Source organism: Bacillus rossius, chromosome 13 (genome assembly GCF_032445375.1).
Source record: "Bacillus rossius redtenbacheri isolate Brsri chromosome 13, Brsri_v3, whole genome shotgun sequence".
Lineage (NCBI taxonomy): Eukaryota > Metazoa > Arthropoda > Insecta > Phasmatodea > Bacillidae > Bacillus > Bacillus rossius.
Window position 1 is genome coordinate 5,537,411 of NC_086340.1, and position 18,733 is coordinate 5,556,143.

At 38.4% G+C, this 18,733-nt stretch overlaps 1 protein-coding gene across 1 annotated transcript in view; it reads right to left on the reverse strand.

The window, feature by feature from the left end:
• Window positions 1-2,752: 2,752 nt before the first annotated feature.
• Window positions 2,753-18,733, reverse strand: part of LOC134538138 (homeobox protein caupolican-like) — a 146,846-nt gene continuing 130,865 nt past the window's right edge. The window contains exons 5-7 of the mRNA XM_063379178.1: window positions 12,621-13,428; window positions 12,113-12,188; window positions 2,753-4,721 (exon numbers count right to left, since the gene is read on the reverse strand). Coding sequence (XP_063235248.1) covers window positions 12,149-12,188; window positions 12,621-13,428 — 848 coding nt within the window. The 3' untranslated portion in view covers window positions 2,753-4,721; window positions 12,113-12,148. The remainder of the gene's footprint in view (window positions 4,722-12,112; window positions 12,189-12,620; window positions 13,429-18,733) is intronic.

Below are 18,733 nucleotides of genomic sequence, written 5' to 3' on the forward strand. Positions count from 1 at the left end.
TGTCATCACAACCCGAGAAGACCTCGTTTAAGAAATCAAAATTTCTGACATTAATTAATTAACACGCGCTCTTTCACCTATTATGGCGTGTGTAAGATACATGAAGTGGTAATTTATATTATATATATTTCACTTGTCTCGTTCAGGATTAAAATTGATATATTTTTTTTTGGTACTGTGAAACCAGTTAAATTAATGTCAGTGTTAAAAGTTCCGTATTATTTACGTATTTTTCTGTTGGTTGAATTCTATTAGAGCGAAATCAACTTAATAAGTGATAATTTAGTTTGATTTAAATAGTGATTTAGGCATATCCATAGTGTAAAAGTTTATCACGTAAGATTATTTGTTTAACAGCCTAAGATCGTGAATAAATATAATTAATTAACGGATTACTGACAGCGAGCAAAAGGTGTACAGTAATATACAGTTTGTCCATTAAAGAATGTCCGAGTTAAAAAAAATTAATAGTTTCAACTGTAAGCGTTGTAGTGTGTTGGTTCAAGGTCACAATTAAAGAGTATCTCAAAACAGTTTTAGATAAGCGCATGCGCGAGTACTGCTTCGTTGTTTTCTCGCTTGCAGCGCGAAATAATGGCTCTTTCCCCAATTAGTGGAGGGTGAACCTTTGGCAACAGGATGGAGTCCCTCCCCATTGGAATCTCTCTTGTACGAGAGTGGTTGAACGTCTTAAGTCCCTGACCGTTGGATTGGTCGTCTCTTAATGGTCGTAATGACAGAGCTCTTTCTCGCTGTTCTCCACGTTCAACTGACATGACGCCATGCGATATTTTTTTCCTTTGGGGCTTTATAAAAGATCGTGTCTACGTTCCGAGGCTATTTTGCTTCCATCACGCCGAACTTGTTAGCCAAAGTGTGGGAAGAATTGAACTTTAGGTTGGATGTGTGCCGTATAACTAAAGGCTCACATATTATACATTTGTAAGAAAAACTAGGTTAGTTTACCTTCAATTTGACGTATGATTTGTTGTAAATACTCTGAATTAAACTGTTATAATATACCATTGAAACTGGGACATTATTTTATGGACATCCTATATTTTGTAGTCCCAACATTGGATTGCTTTCTCACCTATGAGATACCGCTGTATGTTAACATCTGATCCTACAAACACGGGGAAGAAATTTAAAAAAAAATGTTACGGCCGAGTGTGAACATTATTTCAAGACGGCCTTAATAGTTTCGTTTTTCTTCCTTGAGAACAGCGGGATCTTAATGGGACTCGCGCTACTCATAATGGTGTACGATGACGTGGAAACACAGATCAACATAGTTTATACTGTTTCCAGTAGTTCACCATTGTCAGCGAGCCACAGGTTATTCTGGGCTTCGGCCAGAACCGTGGTCCTGTGAACGTTCAATTATTTTAAATTGTTAATAAAATTAAATATTTAAAAATCACCCAAATTGTTTTATGCTGAACGGGAGCAACATTTTATTTTCTATGTTTTTCTCTTAACGATATTAACCGAATATACTCATCTTTATTATAATCGTCAGTTTTATGCTTTCGATTATAATAATGGATTTATTTTTATTTAAATTTTTTTACAAATCATTAAAAAAAATATCTAACTATGAAAGATGCAAGAGATTAAAGCAGTATAGTCACAATGAATATTAATATTTTTTTAGTTTGCAGATTTTTGTCGTCCTTTGGACTAAGTGGTTATTTTTTAGTGTAGGTATATATAAATATTTTCATTAAAAAATTCATTTTGAATACTCATTTTAATTTAGCATTCCAGTAGATTCATTCTGTATTTCTATACTATGCATAATATACAAAACACATTTTAATCTTAAAAAGTACTCTGTTTTAAAAATATTATCAATAAATATTTGTTGTTTATATCGAATTGTAAAACTAGTAAGTAACATTAGCCCACGAAACTATTATTTCTGATACTTACGGCTGTAAAATCTTTCAAATATTGTCAGGTTCATTTCAGAGTAGCTTCAATCTAAGATTGATATAGGATTGGACTGAAAGAAATATAATTATTAATGAAAGTACAATAAAAATTGACCAGCAGATATCAGTAAATTTTAAATCGTGTGTATAATGATAATTTGTAATTTAAGATCAATTTTGATTAAATTAATTTTGTGTTCTAAATACCCTGTCTTAGTTATTCCATATTTAAGTAAAAAATAATTATTTGTTCACAAAAGCATTTGATGTTTTTTTAATATCTTTAGATTTTTAAGAAAAAAAGTAAAACATTGACAACAAAATAAATATAAACACACATGTATAGACTGGTTTTAATTGATCAATCAAATAGACAATAATAATAGTAACTGTATTCACACAAAGCTATTTACACAGGAAATATACACGAAAATCATCAGATATTAATACAAATTAAAAACAATTTACAAACCAATAGCTTGGTCAAAGAGATAACATAAGCAAGACGTAATGCACAAATTCACAGTCCAATAGAAATTTATATATACTTTAAAAACAACAATGAACAGTAAATAATATTTATAACACCTACACATAAGGCAAAAATATATATTTCTAATGACATTATAAATGGAGATGAAATATTTGATCCCAGTAATTTTTAATAAAATATATATTATGGTTGACCATGAAAACATTTGATAATAAATACTAATTGTATTGAGAATTGTTTTAATTGAATTGATTATTCAAACCTTAAATAAATTAAAACAACTAATTGTTAATCCACAAAATTAAACCGTTTATTGCACTTGATTAATATAATTTAAAGTATAATACTATAAATTGCTATTACAAAACTTTTGAAAATAAATTTTGTAAAATTTGTCAGCATAAAAATGCAACGTGACTGATAATAAAGCAAAGCAAATACGGTCATTAAAATATATGTATAGTTTATTTTTTTATTATTAATCATGCAATGCCAAATTGAACGTATAATTAATAGTAAAAAACTGAACTAAAATCTGCACAGCCTTATTGTAATCTTTGGCCGAATGAATTTTTATCATAGGTATATTTAATTTTTTTTCTGAATACGAGGTGGTGTATAGATTTTTAAAAGTTTTGCCAACATTATATAATAAACTAATATAATATACTGTGTTCTCAGACATTTAAGATACTCATCTTTCTGCCTAACTTATAAAATCATAAACATAATTCCTTAGTATGTATTAGATTTTTTTTAATATCCCAGTATAGGGAATTGCACATATTTCACTTTTTAACTGAGACCATAAATCTAAAACAAACTAGTTTAGTTTTTTTAGTTATTTTAATCTCAGGGATTTTTATTTTCAAGGAAAGAATACAGTGAATAGCTACATGTGACAATTTGTGTACCGGACCTAATAAAATATATATTATTTTTATGTGAATAATGCTATGGAAAAATGGGGTAAAGAGTAGTAGTATTGCGACATTACTTTTAACGATCCTAAAACTAATTATACTAGTAACAAACTGTGTGAGACTATTACTTTTACTCTTTTAAACTTTGTAGGATGGGACAGCCATAAATTTTAAGAATACTTTTTTTAACGTTTTTCACTTGTTTAACCAAATTGCATAAAATGCACATGGTATAAGACAACTTATGTTTTTACAGTTTTATGAATAAGAATATGGAAAAACAGTTTTTTTTTAAGAAAGCAATGAGAGGCTACAACCTGAAACATTAATTATTTATAAACTCTCATTTATATATTTTTTTTTAGGCAATCAACCATATTTATTATGTCAAATTTACCAAATAATCTGTGTTCCTTGTTAATCAAAAACAATTATTACTTGAAACTATACACATGATTTCGTATGATTTCTTTTCATATTTCCAGTTATGTAAATTGAGTCCAATGTGTTTTTTTCATGCGCTCAGTATTTGATCAACCCACAAGGTTAAACGTTTCATTGACAACAATAATGAATTTCTGAAATAAATACGGCTTATTTTTTTTTAACTATCGCAAAAAGCATTTTTTTTTGTTGTAAAATATGGTTTGCACATTGCCCATCTGAGCCTTTCACAGGTTAAAATGTTTTCTGTACTTCTAAAAATCAAAGGAAAAAAAAATAGTACTTCTCAGGTACACACAAAAATCTTGAGACTTACTGAATAGTTAAATTAAAAAAAGTTATATTTCGATCGAAAAGTGATGAAATAAATTGTGATGTTTTGGCACAAAAAAAAAAAACCCGGAGCTGCGTGATTTGTATTGCAGTTATTAGTGGTATATCATTCATTATGTATGTAACAACGTTTTAAAGCACAAACACTTTTTTTTGTTCGAATTTTTTTCTTCTTCATCAGAATTGGTGAAATGCGTTGCAGATTTTTTTTTTTTTTTTTCAAGAGCGACAATAACACGCGGAGATTCGAGGCGTTTCTCTCTTCTCTCGGCATTTCCGGGGATGTGCCACCATTCGTCCGATACAAACGTGGCCACGCCCATCTTCAACGGCGGAGAACTAGAAGTTTCTGAGCTGACTCAACGAACACGGAATCCCTTCGGCATCACCGCAGTGTCTCAAATCTTGGGTAGCGCAGGCGTGTATATTATTATTTTTTTCGATAGCTTCTGTTCGTATCGCAAAGAATGCCCCAGTTCCGACGAACAGTCCACGCCGACACACGAACCACACGCTAAACACAGGCGGACGTGAAACACTCAGCGATAGCTGCCATCACCTGTCTCTTCCATTGAGCAGTTGTATGTCACCCTGCAAAAAAAAAAAATGCATTCATTCGAGGTTGCAGCTAGCAACAAATAAAACTAACAATTAGAGACCGGAAAAATTCGAGGATTCATTTCGCGATGGACTAGAATCCAAATACGTCTGCCTTTTTGCTGCTTGACTGATTGGGCCACAGTTTTATCTGAAAGACTCTGGGCCAATTAAAAACCTTCAAAAAAAAAAAAGAAGTAACGAATCACGAGCATCCCAGTTAACAGGCGTCACGAGTCGGCAGCCAATGAGCATGTGTAATTTTTCCCGAATGCATAGAGGCTCATGGAGTCTGTTCTATAGGTCATTCAAATCGCGAAATATTTCCGGTCTCTACTAATAATGTTCGCAGGCTTTCACGGCCATTTTTCTGAAGTAGCTTGGCTTCTGGGTTGTAGCCGCGTACTCGGCGAATAATTCACCGACGTTTCGGTCGACATCATCAGGGAGCAGTTACCTACTGAGGTTCTTACAATTTATCCTGCCTTTATATACTACTCTCGCCTGAAAGAAAGGAAGGCTCTGATTGGCCCACAGCTGCAGCCAATCAGGAAGCACCTTCCCCCTCAGGCGAGAGTACATAAAGGCAGGATAACTTGTAAGAAGAACCTCAGTAGGTAACTACCCCGTGACGATGGCGACTGCAATGACGACCGAAACGTCGGTGAATTATTCGCCAAGGTCGCGGCTACAACCCTGAAGCCAAGCTACTTCAACAAATAAAACTAAAAGCATCAGCCAACAAATTAACTTGATTTATGGAAAGAGACAGAATTCTACCGACTAACGTAGTTTCGTAGTAAATAATAAAGTTGGTACGTGCAGATTTCAGACGGTAACACTGAACATCTGTAGAATGTCTATTTGAACAGAGTACTACAACGGCTTAAAAACTTGTCTGTCGTAAAAGCATTTCACTTAAATAACTGGCGGTGACAACAAGCCAGGAAAAAAAACAGTATGGAAAAAAATGTTCCTCCACCCCAATTATTTCAATGAAAGAAATTAACGTCGGCGAGAAATTTGGCGTTGTTAGTAAAACTTTGTTTGGTTAGCTTGGTGTTCATCTTAAACACACTCTATATTATTCACAATGAAAATCTTGAGTTGAGGAGTTCTTAGGACCTTAAGTTGAACGAATGTACGAAATTGGTCAGTCGAATCCTGTCATACCCAACAAAACTGGTAACATATTATCTTCGTTACTGCGTTTTATAAACGGTAATCAAGTGGCCCGGAATTTTCCTATTGTACTGGGCATGCGCAAGGCATTGTTTGCTGCCAAGTCAGAGAGAGAAAAATTTAAATGCCTCCATTTATTCATTACTTGCTAGATATCAGTCTATTGGGTTTTTAAGGATTATTAGTTAAATTTAAGGTCTTTTAAGGGCCAATTTTCAAATTAGAGACAAATCAAGGTCTTTTTTTAATGATATTTAGGAGACGTACGAACACGGAACATTTATTATACGCTTTCTGGGTTAAGACAGCGTTTGTGTAAAATATAAAAGAGTGCCCGACGTTTCGCCACGCTTTGATGCAGCCATCTTCATGATGAGAAAAAAATTTGTTGGAGTAGGGTCAATTTAAAAGTTGTAAATCACTCCCGAAGATAGCGGCAATGAGGCATGTCGATACGTCCACGTCATTTCCACGGACGTGGCCGCTAATCCAAAAACCAGGAACGACGTAGTAAATGCATGATTAAAAATTATTAGGTTTTAATAAATTTCCGTTGTTTTTTTTATTCTTTTCGCGTATGTTCCAAGACTTTGGTGACATTTGTTTTTAACCTAGCTATAATGGGTATCAGCCTTAAATTGCAGTGTGTATTTCAATGGGCATTTGTTGTCTCTTTCCAATGTATATCTGCCACAACCGCTGTCCTCGCTTTCACTGTGCTCTGTTGCCAGATTTACCCAAAGAGCACAAAAGTTGACTACACAGCTTTATAATGTAATGAAATATTTTAAAAATGTACACGACAAAATATTTTGAAAGCAAAAAGTTTGGAACTAGAATTTTTAAAACCATTTTTTTCTCACAAAGAGCATCATATTCAATATTGTTTTCCTTCATATCATTCAGTATTAGAAATTTTGCTCTGTTTCACAATTGTTCATAATTAATTAAATGTTGTTATTAACAGTAACCAACTGCTACAAATTTAAAATAATAATTTGTGTTTAAAATTGATTATTTTTCTTTCAGATTGTATGTGGCTGTGACAATACTATCAAAAGACACTAATTTATGGTCTTAAAATAAAAATAAACTAATATTAAAATTTTATTAAATAATAATAATAATGTGCGCGTGAAGACACGACAGAAGTGAAACCGCTTACTTTTTAGGTACAGAAAGAGATAACTTATTTCCATTTTCAATCAAAATATCCACATAAAAATGAACAATAATTTCAAACTCAATTTTGACAAATAAATAATTCTTTTCCACACAAGTACCTAAATAAACTGTAGAGTCTTTGAATAAAATGAAAGAAACGCGGCAGCCGTTATAAAACCTGAGGAGTAGACGAACACAAGCAGCGTTATTATAATTCCGTAGCATCACTGCAACGACATTTCTACCCCTCCCCTGCCGTCTCCCATTCTGGACGTTACAACTAGCACATAGCATGCACGTACCTATCCCCCCTCCCCCTTGCCGTCTTCCCAATTCGACCGCTAGCGCATGCGTTGGAGTGGCGTCGCCGCTGACGCACTCTCCTCCTCTACCGGTTCCCCCACCACGTGCCTAGCTACTCCCCCTCGTGCGATCTGAATTTTCGTAACGCTCGAAAATTGCTGCCCCCTCAGCAAAGAAGTTTAACTTCGAAATTAAAAAAGTTATAATTATCGATCACATATTTATGAGAATGTTAAGTGTTGACAAGGCAGGTGGTTATAATATGGCTACTTTGGGCGCCATTGGTTCCGTACTGAAAATTTTACGTGAGACCGACTATACAGAATGAGTCTGAATTCGACCGACTATACAGAATGAGACTGAATTCGACCGACTATACAAAATGAGTCTGAATTCGACCGACTATACAAAATGAGTCTGAATTCGACCGACTATACAGAATGAGTCTGAATTCGACCGACTATACAAAACGAGTCTGAATTCGACCGACTATACAGAACGAGTCTGAATTCGACCGACTATACATAACGAGTCTAAATTCGACCGACTATACAGAATGAGACTGGATTCGACCGACTATAAAAAATGAGTCTGAACTAGACCGACTATAACTAGACCGACTATACAGAATGAGTCTGAATTCGACAGACTATACAGAACGAGTCTGAATTCGACCGACTATACAAAATGAGTCTGAATTCGACCGACTATACAGAATGAGTCTGAGTTTGACCGACTATACAAAATGAGACTTAATTCGACCGACTATACAAAATGAGACTGAATTCGACCGACTATACAAAATGAGACTGAATTCGACCGACTATACAGAATGAGTCTGAATTCGACCGACTATACAGAATGAGTCTGAATTCGACCGACTATACAGAATGAGTCCGAATTCGACCGACTATACAGAATAAGACTGAATTCGACCGACTATACAGAATGAGTCTGAATTCGACCGACTATACAGAATGAGTCTGAATTCGACAGACTATACAGAACGAGTCTGAATTCGACCGACTATACAGAACGAGTCTGAATTCGACCGACTATACAGAACGAGTCTGAATTCGACCGACTATACAGAATGAGACTGGATTCGACCGACTATACAGAACGAGTCTGAATTCGACCAACTATACAGAATGAGTCTGAATTCGACCGACTATACTGAATGAGACTGAATTCGACCGACTATACAAAATGAGTCTGAATTCGACCGACTATACAGAATGAGTCTGAGTTTGACCGACTATACAAAATGAGACTTAATTCGACCGACTATACAAAATGAGACTGAATTCGACCGACTATACAAAATGAGTCTGAATTCGGCCGACTATACAGAATGAGTCTGAATTCGACCGACTATACAGAATGAGTCTGAATTCGACCCACAAACTTAGGCTGAATGTTCACCACGACAAAATAAGTTCATAACATCTATACGACTTGCAGTTCAAAAGTGCTCCCCAAAGCTGGCATACGTCTTTTAAGCTGGATCTAAGTATTTTTATTATAAATAATAGAAAAAAATATTTTAAGATTAAATACTGAGCATCTGGATTTATTTTCAGTTAAACTCGTCACAGTACCAAAATAATTTCAGTGAAATAACTAGGTTTAAAATCTTTATTTTCCGAATATTATTTTAATGATGTTTTGTAACTCCGAATTATTTCAATGAAATAATTTTGCCACAGCAATAAAATTCGCGGTGGTTCGATGGAACATAATCCAGACGTTTACAACACCCACACTTAGACCATAAGTGGCGCAGATGTTTTCAACTTATTGGGCAGGTTGAGAGTAAAATTGCAAGGCCAAATTTTAATGAAACGTTTCGGACGCGAAAAAGACATAGAATGGGTACTTTTCCAGAGAGGTATAAAGAGAGCACTATGCAATATAAGTTGCTGGGCTCGTTTTCGTTATCCTCTTTGTGCGATAATTCGTCCCCCGCAAAAAAAAAAAAGTAACCGAGAGATGAACTAAAGAACAAGCCGGAGAGTGTGCGCAAGCTCTTATTTCCAGAAAATAGATATAGGTATCCTGTGCAGTCATCTGTGAGCGCCTTGAATTTTATATTTTCTACCAGCGCGCTCGCGTTCCTCCTCGTTCAACCAGCAGCGTAGAGAGCGCTGTTGAGACCAGTCCCTGCATTTAACCAAACATATAGCGCTACGTGTTATGAATTTAATATTTCGTCAAGAGATTCGGCGTGTTTCTAATGTCTGAAGAAACAGTAATGCGCACAATTTTCCTTTACGATGTCAACAGTTCAACAGTGAGTAATATTTATTGTTAATTAATCATTATTTGAAAACATTCTCACTATCTTTCTCACCATCTGCAGTTTCACCCCTGTACGATGTACCTACGTGTCGATGTTTGAATTGCCAAAGAAGTTTCACTTCTGTCACGTGCTAAAGTGTCCCGTAACGCACATTGTCCCGTTACGCTGTGTCCCGTTAAGCTCATTGTACGCTTGCGCCGCATCTATCTCTCTTCCACTCGATTGGAACAACCATCGATTTGACTTTTTCGAGGCACATTAAACTTGAAACACTCCCATTCGTTTCCTACTTTTCCTATCATCGTCCTTTTCTTAACAGAATAGCACAGATAGGAAGAAGTTAAATAGCAAACACGTATAAAAGTTATAGTTAAAATAATCTCTTCGTTAAAGTAATGAAACATATTTGAATTAACGAGTGCAAATAAAAGTAAATTCATCAATTAAATTGTAGATTTCATTTCACTCCTTTGTATCCATACGAAATAGTGATAATTCAATAAAAATGATTCAATATTTTATTCATAAAAGTATGAAATCTGTTCATCAATGTTTTGTTATGACGTTGTCACGTTGAACTATCGTCCGTAAACCGACTTTACAGACAACCAATTTTTTTTTTTTTTCGTCGTGTTGGGACTCGCCGTCGGATTCAGACTCACGCTGCATCAGGGAAGAGACACACCGCGTGACGGAACGATGGGGTCGATAGGCGGTCGGGACACCTACGCCGACAGTGACGGAACGAGGTCCTCGGGAGACGACGACGTCAGGGCCGCAGGGAAGCTACTGGAGGTGTCGGGAAGACAATGGTCCGGTGTCGGCGCGTTGACCGGCCCGATAGGCCGGCGGCCGGGCTTGCATTTGCATATCTGGCTGCGACAGATGTTGGGCCTGTTCCCCTTATTCCCTACCCCACCCCCATCCGGATCAGTCCTTCCCCCCCCCCCTTTCTCCCCAGCCCCTTCATCTTCGACCAAAAAACAGAACCAGAGCCGGACCAGACGTCTATCTTCCTCCCCGGGGTGCCGTGATCAAAAATGGGGGTGAAGAGAGGGGCGTGCAAAGCTAATTTAAAAAATTAATTGGCTTCAGATGCAGCGGGAGATGTAAGGGACATGGACCTCTAGCTGAACGAAGGTGGTCGCGTTTACGTGATGACGAGGCAGGACTCTGAAATTTCAGGTACGATAAAGGAATCCTGTCGTTTCTCATCCTTCCTCCCCCCTCCTCTAGTACCACCTTTAAGACATTATCTTTGAAAGATTTGTGCAATGGGAGTGTATGACAGATGTAAGCTTTTGGACATACGCCATTGCTAAAGCACATGTATGTCTGTAGAAGAAAACTACAAAAAACACAAAAGACAATAACACAAATTAAGCAAAAAATTGCTGTTGTCAACAGGATATAAACACAACATGACAACATAAATTTTTTGCTTAATTTGTGTTTTTGTCTTTTGTGTTTTTTGTAGTATTCTTCTACAGACATACATGTGCTTTAGCAATGGCGTATGTCCAAAAGCTTACATCAACCCTTTAAGACGTTATACTGCTCCGTGTTATCCCAAGGAATAAATTACTGTTTACTCTCGTGTTCTTTGAAAAAATAAGTTAACGATCCTGCCATTTATCGTTACACGTTCCGTAATCTTCCGTTGCTAGCTCACGGTAAAGTGCGGTCAAGGAATTGATGACCCATCAAACCTTGTGTTGCAGTTGGGAGCTACGCCTGTGACAGTACTACTTGCAATTCATTTCATCCACAAATGGCACCATCACGAATAACACGCACGATAGCCAATAATTAAATTTACCTAAACGTTCTGCTGTAATTTATACTGAATGCCAGTATAAAGAAAGTTATTCCAACAAATTGGCATACAATCTACAACACTTTGTATTGTCAGTTACAAAAAAATGTTTAATCTATTCTACAAAGTATACTGGAGTACCTACTTTAGCAGTGATAAAATGTGAAATTAAGTTGAGCGAAAGTATTAGGGTAAATATCCCATACAGCACACTGTGTTTCGTAAACAGGTGGGTTAGAAACATAAACTTACGTTGTAAGGTTACAGTGACATAATTTTGTGCTGTATGGGCGTAGAGACCGGAAAAATTCGCGAAATTCATTTCGCGATAGGCTAAAATACAAATCGTCAATACCTCAGTGCTGCCTCTGCTATTGGTTCAAAACTCACCTGGATGACTCTGGGACAATGAGAAACACCCGACCAAAGCTTTATCGAATCACAGGCTGCTACGCTGGAACGTCTCCACAAGACAGCAGCCAGTGAGTGGGTGGCATTTGACCGAGTGTACGTGGAACCATATGGAGTTCATCCTACAGGTGTCTTTGAACCCGCGAATTTTTTCCGGTCCCTATGTACGAGGAAAAAGCATGGCTATATGGTATTCAAGTCACTTACTTTGCCAGGAGACGAGCGACGCGGGTGGGCGTGGCATTAAACCGGCGAGACGAACCCTCCGCCCATTGGCTGCGAGCTGCGGGGGAAGAGACAACGGGCGTTAGTGCACGAGCGGGCAGAGCGACGGCAGACCAGGGTCTCCACAGTTAGTACTTTCGTACTAGATCTAGTACTTTAATAAAAAAAAATTTAGTGGTTTAGTACAGATCTAGTACAAATTTTCTTTAATATAATAATATTATTATTGTAACTCCAATATGATTTATTATTAAGCGTAATTATTTTTAAAAAAAACTATGGAATGTACCTATGTGTGTGTGGTGTGATATTAAAGTTCGAGCAGTACAATGTCATGATAACTTCCTAAATTTTTGAAAACCATAACAAAAATATAATTTAGTACTTTTTTCTCGCCTAAGTTGGTACGAAATATTGTTTCCTTGTGGACACCCTGCGGCAGACCTTACGGTGGTTGGGGAGGGGGGTCTGCGAAGGGTGGTCGACTCACCTCTTGTAGAAGGGCTTGAAGGCGGTGCCCTCCCCCTGGGGCACCGCCCCCTGCAGCTGGTAGCCGGCCTCGCCGCCCCCGGCCGCCGCCGTCGACGACGACGTCCGGTCCTTGTGCGGCGACTGCTGCGCGCGGCCGCCGTAGCCGTAGCCGTAGCCGTTGTGGTGGCCGTAGCCGCCGCCGCCGCCGCCGCCGCCGTTGAAGCAGCCCGCCTGGCCCCCGGTGATGTTCCCCGCCACGCTGGGCAGCTTCATGCCCGGCGGCGTCTGCGGCGGCGTGTCCGTCTGCACCTCCGGGAAGCCCGAAGCGCCCACCGAGACGGCGCACGCCGCGTGTACCCCCCCGCCGCCCCCGCCCCCGCCGCCGCCGCAAGGTCCGGAGAGCAAGCCGCCGTACCGCGAGTACGGCGCCGCCGCCGACGCCGAAGGGCTCACGCCCGCCGACGGCAGCGCGAAGCTGTTGACGCCCACGCCCATGCCCCAGGACTGTAGCTGGGAGGCGTGAGGCGGCGGCGGCGGGGGCGGCGTCTTGCAGGCTGCGGTGTCGGCCAGCGACCAGATCTTGGGCTTGGAGGCGGGGAGGGGCACGCCGCACTCGCCGCCGCCGCCGGGCTTGCCCAGCTCGTCCTTGAGGCCCGCCCCCAACACGCCGTGGTGGTGGTGCGGGAGGTGGTGCAGGTGGTGGGGGTGGTGGTGGTGGCCTCCCAGGAGCAGGCCGCCCGGCTTGCGCTCGTCGTCGTCCAGGTCCTCGTCGTCGTCCAGGCAGTCCTTGTCCAGGTGGTGCTCCGCCTTCACGTGGTGCAGCGGGTCTGCGCACGCATCACCCCTCACCTGTCACCTATCAGTTTCCTGGTACATCATCTATCAGTGTTTCTGATACATCATCTATCAATGCATCTGATACATATCCTATCAATGTTCGTGATACATCACCTATCAATGTTTCTTATGCATCACCTATCAATTTCCTGGTGGATCATCTATTAATGCATTTTATACATATCCTATCAATGTTTCTTATGCATCACCTATCAATTTCCTGGTTGATCATCTATTAATGCATCTGATACATATCCTATCAATGTTTCTGATACCATCACCTATCAATTTCCTGGTAGATCATCTATTAATGAATCTGATACATACTTATCCTATCAATGTTTCTGATACATCACCTATCAATGTTTCTTTCGCATCACCTATCAGTCTCCTGGTAGATCATCTATTAATGTATCTGAAACATATCCTATCAATGTTTCTGATACATCACATTTCATTTCCTGATAGATAATCTATAATGTATCAGATTAATATTCTATCAGTGTTTCTAATACATCACCTATCAATGTGTCTCTTACATCACCTATCAATTTCCTGATATATCATCTATTAATGTATCTAATACATATTCTATAAATGTTTGTGATACATCACCTGTCAATATTTCTTATACATCATCTATCAATGTTTCTGATACACCATTTATCAATGTTTCTGACACCTCACCTATCAACGTTTTAGATTCATCACTTATAAATGTTTCTGCAACATAAATATGCAATGTTCTAATACATATTTATGCAATGTTAATGATACATAACTATGCACGGTTATTGATACTCAACTATAGAATGTTTTGGATAAATGACTATGTTGTGTAATGTTTCTGATACATTATAACACGCAGTTACTGCTACTCAATTAAACTAGACGTTTTTTTGAAAATTGTACCTAAACGGAATGAAAGTTCCATACTAAAATGGGAAGTTAGCCCTGCATAAGTGTTGAGATCGCCCTTGTCTGTATAAAAAAAAATTGAACTTCATAGGAAATGTTAATAATTTAATGTTGTTTTTCCCATACAATTAAATAGGTTAAATTTTTCCATATAGACTATCAAAATATTCTTACAGTGGACACATTGTTTTAATCAACTTTACTTCACAATGGTTTTAATACATTAATGACACCATAAAATTTTTTATGTTTTTCAAACAGCATGTATTATTTAGCTGTTCACCTGTGCCAGTAGCTAAGATGTTGGATTGGTGGGATTTAATGACAAGATGTTCACATGTGCGATTTTCCTGTCGTAAACATTTAATTTGCTTCATCGTAGGTATAGAATGCTGGAATGATGCACTAGGTCAGCGAATAACATTTTCTTTAAAATTTTTAGTTCTTGGCTTTGATAAATACCACCATAGATTTATATTATTCAGAAAATAATTTTTATACGTCAAAAATATTTTACTAGAATTGCATCTTACTCTCATTTTAAACTATGACTGAAATAAGTTTCTTTAAAATTGGAATAAAAAGGATACTTTTAAATATCTCTGACAACTCTGCTTTATGGTACATTTCGTAACAGAATTGAATTGTCTTTCAACTTCATTTTCTTTGGATAATGATGCAAATTTTTCTTAAGGAAAAAAAAAACTGCTTTCGACGTCTTTTTCTGTTTAAAACATGGAGATCTTCTGAGGTTGTATTAATTCTGTATTCTAATTCCTAACTTTATTATGTGTCTGGCTTCCTATTGTAATTTCACTGCCTTACTTATAATGTTTTTAATTTTTTATCAAAATACTTTTTGGAAATACGAATAAAACTCAGTACAGTTCCTTAAAAGATTTTAGGCAAAAAGTTAGCCTGATTGATCTATATCTTGGTATTTATTATCCAAATGAAATCCATGAAAAAAGTTTCAAAATTGTATGTTTTGTGTTTTAAATTGTTTCAGTGCACTTAAAGTTTAAAGTGGCCATCAAAAACACTGATTGCAGTATAGAAGTGAACGTAGTTCGTAACTCTCAACCCCACTCAAAAACTGTGGAAATAATATTATACTATTGGAGAATCTAAAAGGTAGGGCAAGTGTTGTTAGTTCTGTAAATACCATTGCTAAACAATTTGAAGAGTGAGTTTGTACGCGGATAATTTTTGTCGCACTAAAGTTTCTGGAAAAAGGCTTTGCCTCTCCCCTCGAGTGACCACATATATGACTACGAAACACATTCCTTATTTAAAGACACATTTTCTCTATGTATATGGTAATTTTACTAACACACAAGCTATAGTAAGTCTTAACATTTAGAAGACACTCTTAAATGTTTTTAGGTGCAATATTTTACTATTTGCATTTAAAATTTGACTGAAACACCACCTAACAGTTTGTGTGTACCCACAATAAAAAAAAAAAACATTTTTGTACTTTTTTTTTTTTGCAATGATAGGCCTCGGAATTTCAGTTGCCAGCGATAAACATTTGAAAGGCTGCAAGGGGTAGAGCTTTGTAACATTGCAAATGGTGCAACAAAGCTCTGCCTCGCAAATTTTACTAATGATAACGCTGGCAGCTTGAATTTCCAAAAGACTATCCTTTGTAAAAGAACAATAATTTTTTTTTTTATTTTCACTGTGTATGTTATGTACTAACTTTAACTTTGCAGTTAATCAGAAGGGTTTCGTGAGGAGGGACTTGTGGGGAGATTGGGGGGGGGGGGAAGAAGGTTTTGTTCTTCCGTGGGAAAAACGGAGCACTTGTCACACACTCAGCGGCGCTCGTGATTACGTTTTCCGCTCGTCGAGCAAGACCAATATTTATCCGTCGCGCTGCCGCCAAAGGAAACCCGAAGAGCCAGCACTTTTGTGAAGAGTTTCCACCCCAGGGGTAGTAGTGCGTCGGCGGTGGTCTTCGACGAAGGAGGGTGGGAGAGAGAGAGAGAGAAAGAGGAACCTCCCCCCCAGATAAAGATGCCAGGGGATTAGCCCCTGATGGTGTCGCGGAAGATAGGAGGGTGAGAAAAAAAAAAGGAGTTGGGGGAGCACTTGATGAATATTGACACGAGGGGGAGTGGTTGAGAGAAGGTTGAAGGGGGGGGGGGATAATTTCATTAAGAGTTGCGAATGGCTTTCTAAATGGGCAGCCAGTGCCGAGGAGTGGCTGACGGGAATGGATGAAGCCCCCCCCCCCCCACCCACCCAAGGGGGAAGGTAGGGGGGGGGGGGGAACTACCCACCTCTCAACCATACACCCCAAGTGCCACTTTGCACTATCTTCTCCTTAGGTCAACACGGGGAGGGACCCCGGATGCTCATGTGACAAATGCTCGTCAAAACACCCGCAACGGATATTCATCACCAATTAGCGAATCCCCAAAAGGGCCGGTGTTCCAAAGACGCGCAAAAAATAAGGGTTTAAGGTTTTTGCACATCCTACACCTGTTTACCCTAACAACCGTATTCCTAGCGCACGATTTGACACGGACAGGCCATTGTTTTGCACGAAACGGATTTCGGGGTCCTATCCGTGACCGATCTGTTTGCCCAATTTCCGCGCATGCGCAGAGCTCACTTTTCCGTTGATTTCTGTCCAGATGGCGGACCAGCGTCTGTCGCCATTAACTCGTATATAGTCACTTTCGTGAACATCAGGGGGCGTACCAAACGCATTGGTGTGCCAAATGAAATTTAATGGTAGCGAAACAATCATCGCGAAGTACCTACTTGAGAAAATTAGAATAACACCATTTAACTCGCGCGAAGGTGCTGCCATCTCTAGGATTTTTTTTCCCCGCAGAAATAATTGTAACGATGGTTGCCAAAACGTCCGCTAGAATGCGTTGGAACCTGTTTCTAGCCTCGCGCCGGGCTCCGTTTATTAAAACTGTAGCCGATTTGGTTCCTTACTGAAGAAAAAAAAATTATGAAATTGCCGATGTTTATTATAAAAATTATTTTACCTGGTGAATGATGCGACCTTTCCCACATATGGGACTGCATATTCCCCTTTTCCCAATCGGATCCCAGACATTTTCGCCCCTGCCTGGCATCATATCACAACGAAAAAACATTTTTTTCCCTATGTCTTTAAGTATGACATGAAAAAAAAAGTGAGGTAGTCTTTGAGTACTTGCCAGCGATGTTTAAACATCACTAAAACGTTTCCAAAACTCCTCCGGCGGCCATATTGGTTCTGTGAAAGAAGGACAGTGTTACCAACCTGCTTGACTCATAGCACGATCTAGTGTCTATTGTATTAACTAACTCGACTGGGCCATCCTGCCCCTATGGCCAACGTGCCCCGGTCTTCTCTACGGCCAGCGAGTTAGGTTACGGTTGTATCCCAACAAGGCGACGCGTATTCGCTACCTGACTTGAACGTCATGGAAAAACGCCCTTAAACCACTTCAGCGATGAGCGCGAGTCGATGACAGTAATACAATAACAACACCCGCAGTTCGTTTTCAGTGCCCTGTGTTGTTACACGAAGAAAACTTCAGGAGCTTAAACCAAATACACTAACAGACGTAACACCTGACAGTTCCCAGATATGTGTGTGATAACCTGGCGTTATCACGTTAGTCCGACAGATGGAAGAAGGTATGCCCGGTATTAACGATTTATTTGTTTAATGCATGTAGTACCAACATTATGACCATGAAAGTAACTTTTTGCTTTTACGGATTTTCTTTTGAATCTTTATTCACAATTATAGGGGGGAAATCCTCCAGTGGTAAAAGTTTCTCAAATTGAAGTTAACCATGCTTTACCCCCGATAGTATAATGTATAATTTAATAATTTATTAATAAAAATCTTTTTGAAGTCTCGTCTCTTTCCCATAGGTTATTTTTCACACTTTCGCATGTGTCGTTGGTATGGAGCTGTTCGGTATTTATATCTAGTGTCTTCGCTGTTACTGCATTTGGAATTTATTTCCAATCCGGACTGAAGTGAGATACTACAATTAAATATTCCCTAAGCACTTTCGGACTATGTGATCCAAGAGTCTGGTTAAAAAAAGCTGAGTGGAGTGTAAGTGTAGTTTAAACCTGTGAAGGAGATTTTATGCTAAACGCTACCGAGTATTGGATCTGGATTGAAACTAAATGCAAGTTGCAATTTAGAAGATGGTTTGATTACGCAAAAAAAAATAGTTGCCTTATATGTTCCTAAAGAACGAAAAAAATAAATTTAAATTATCAGTCTAAGTGTTCTATATTTAGGATTTACAATGCCTTAAGTTTCTTCTTCACACTGAATATTATATATTTGTTATTTTCGCTCATTGAAAATTTTCATAAAGACACTGATTGAAAATAAAATTT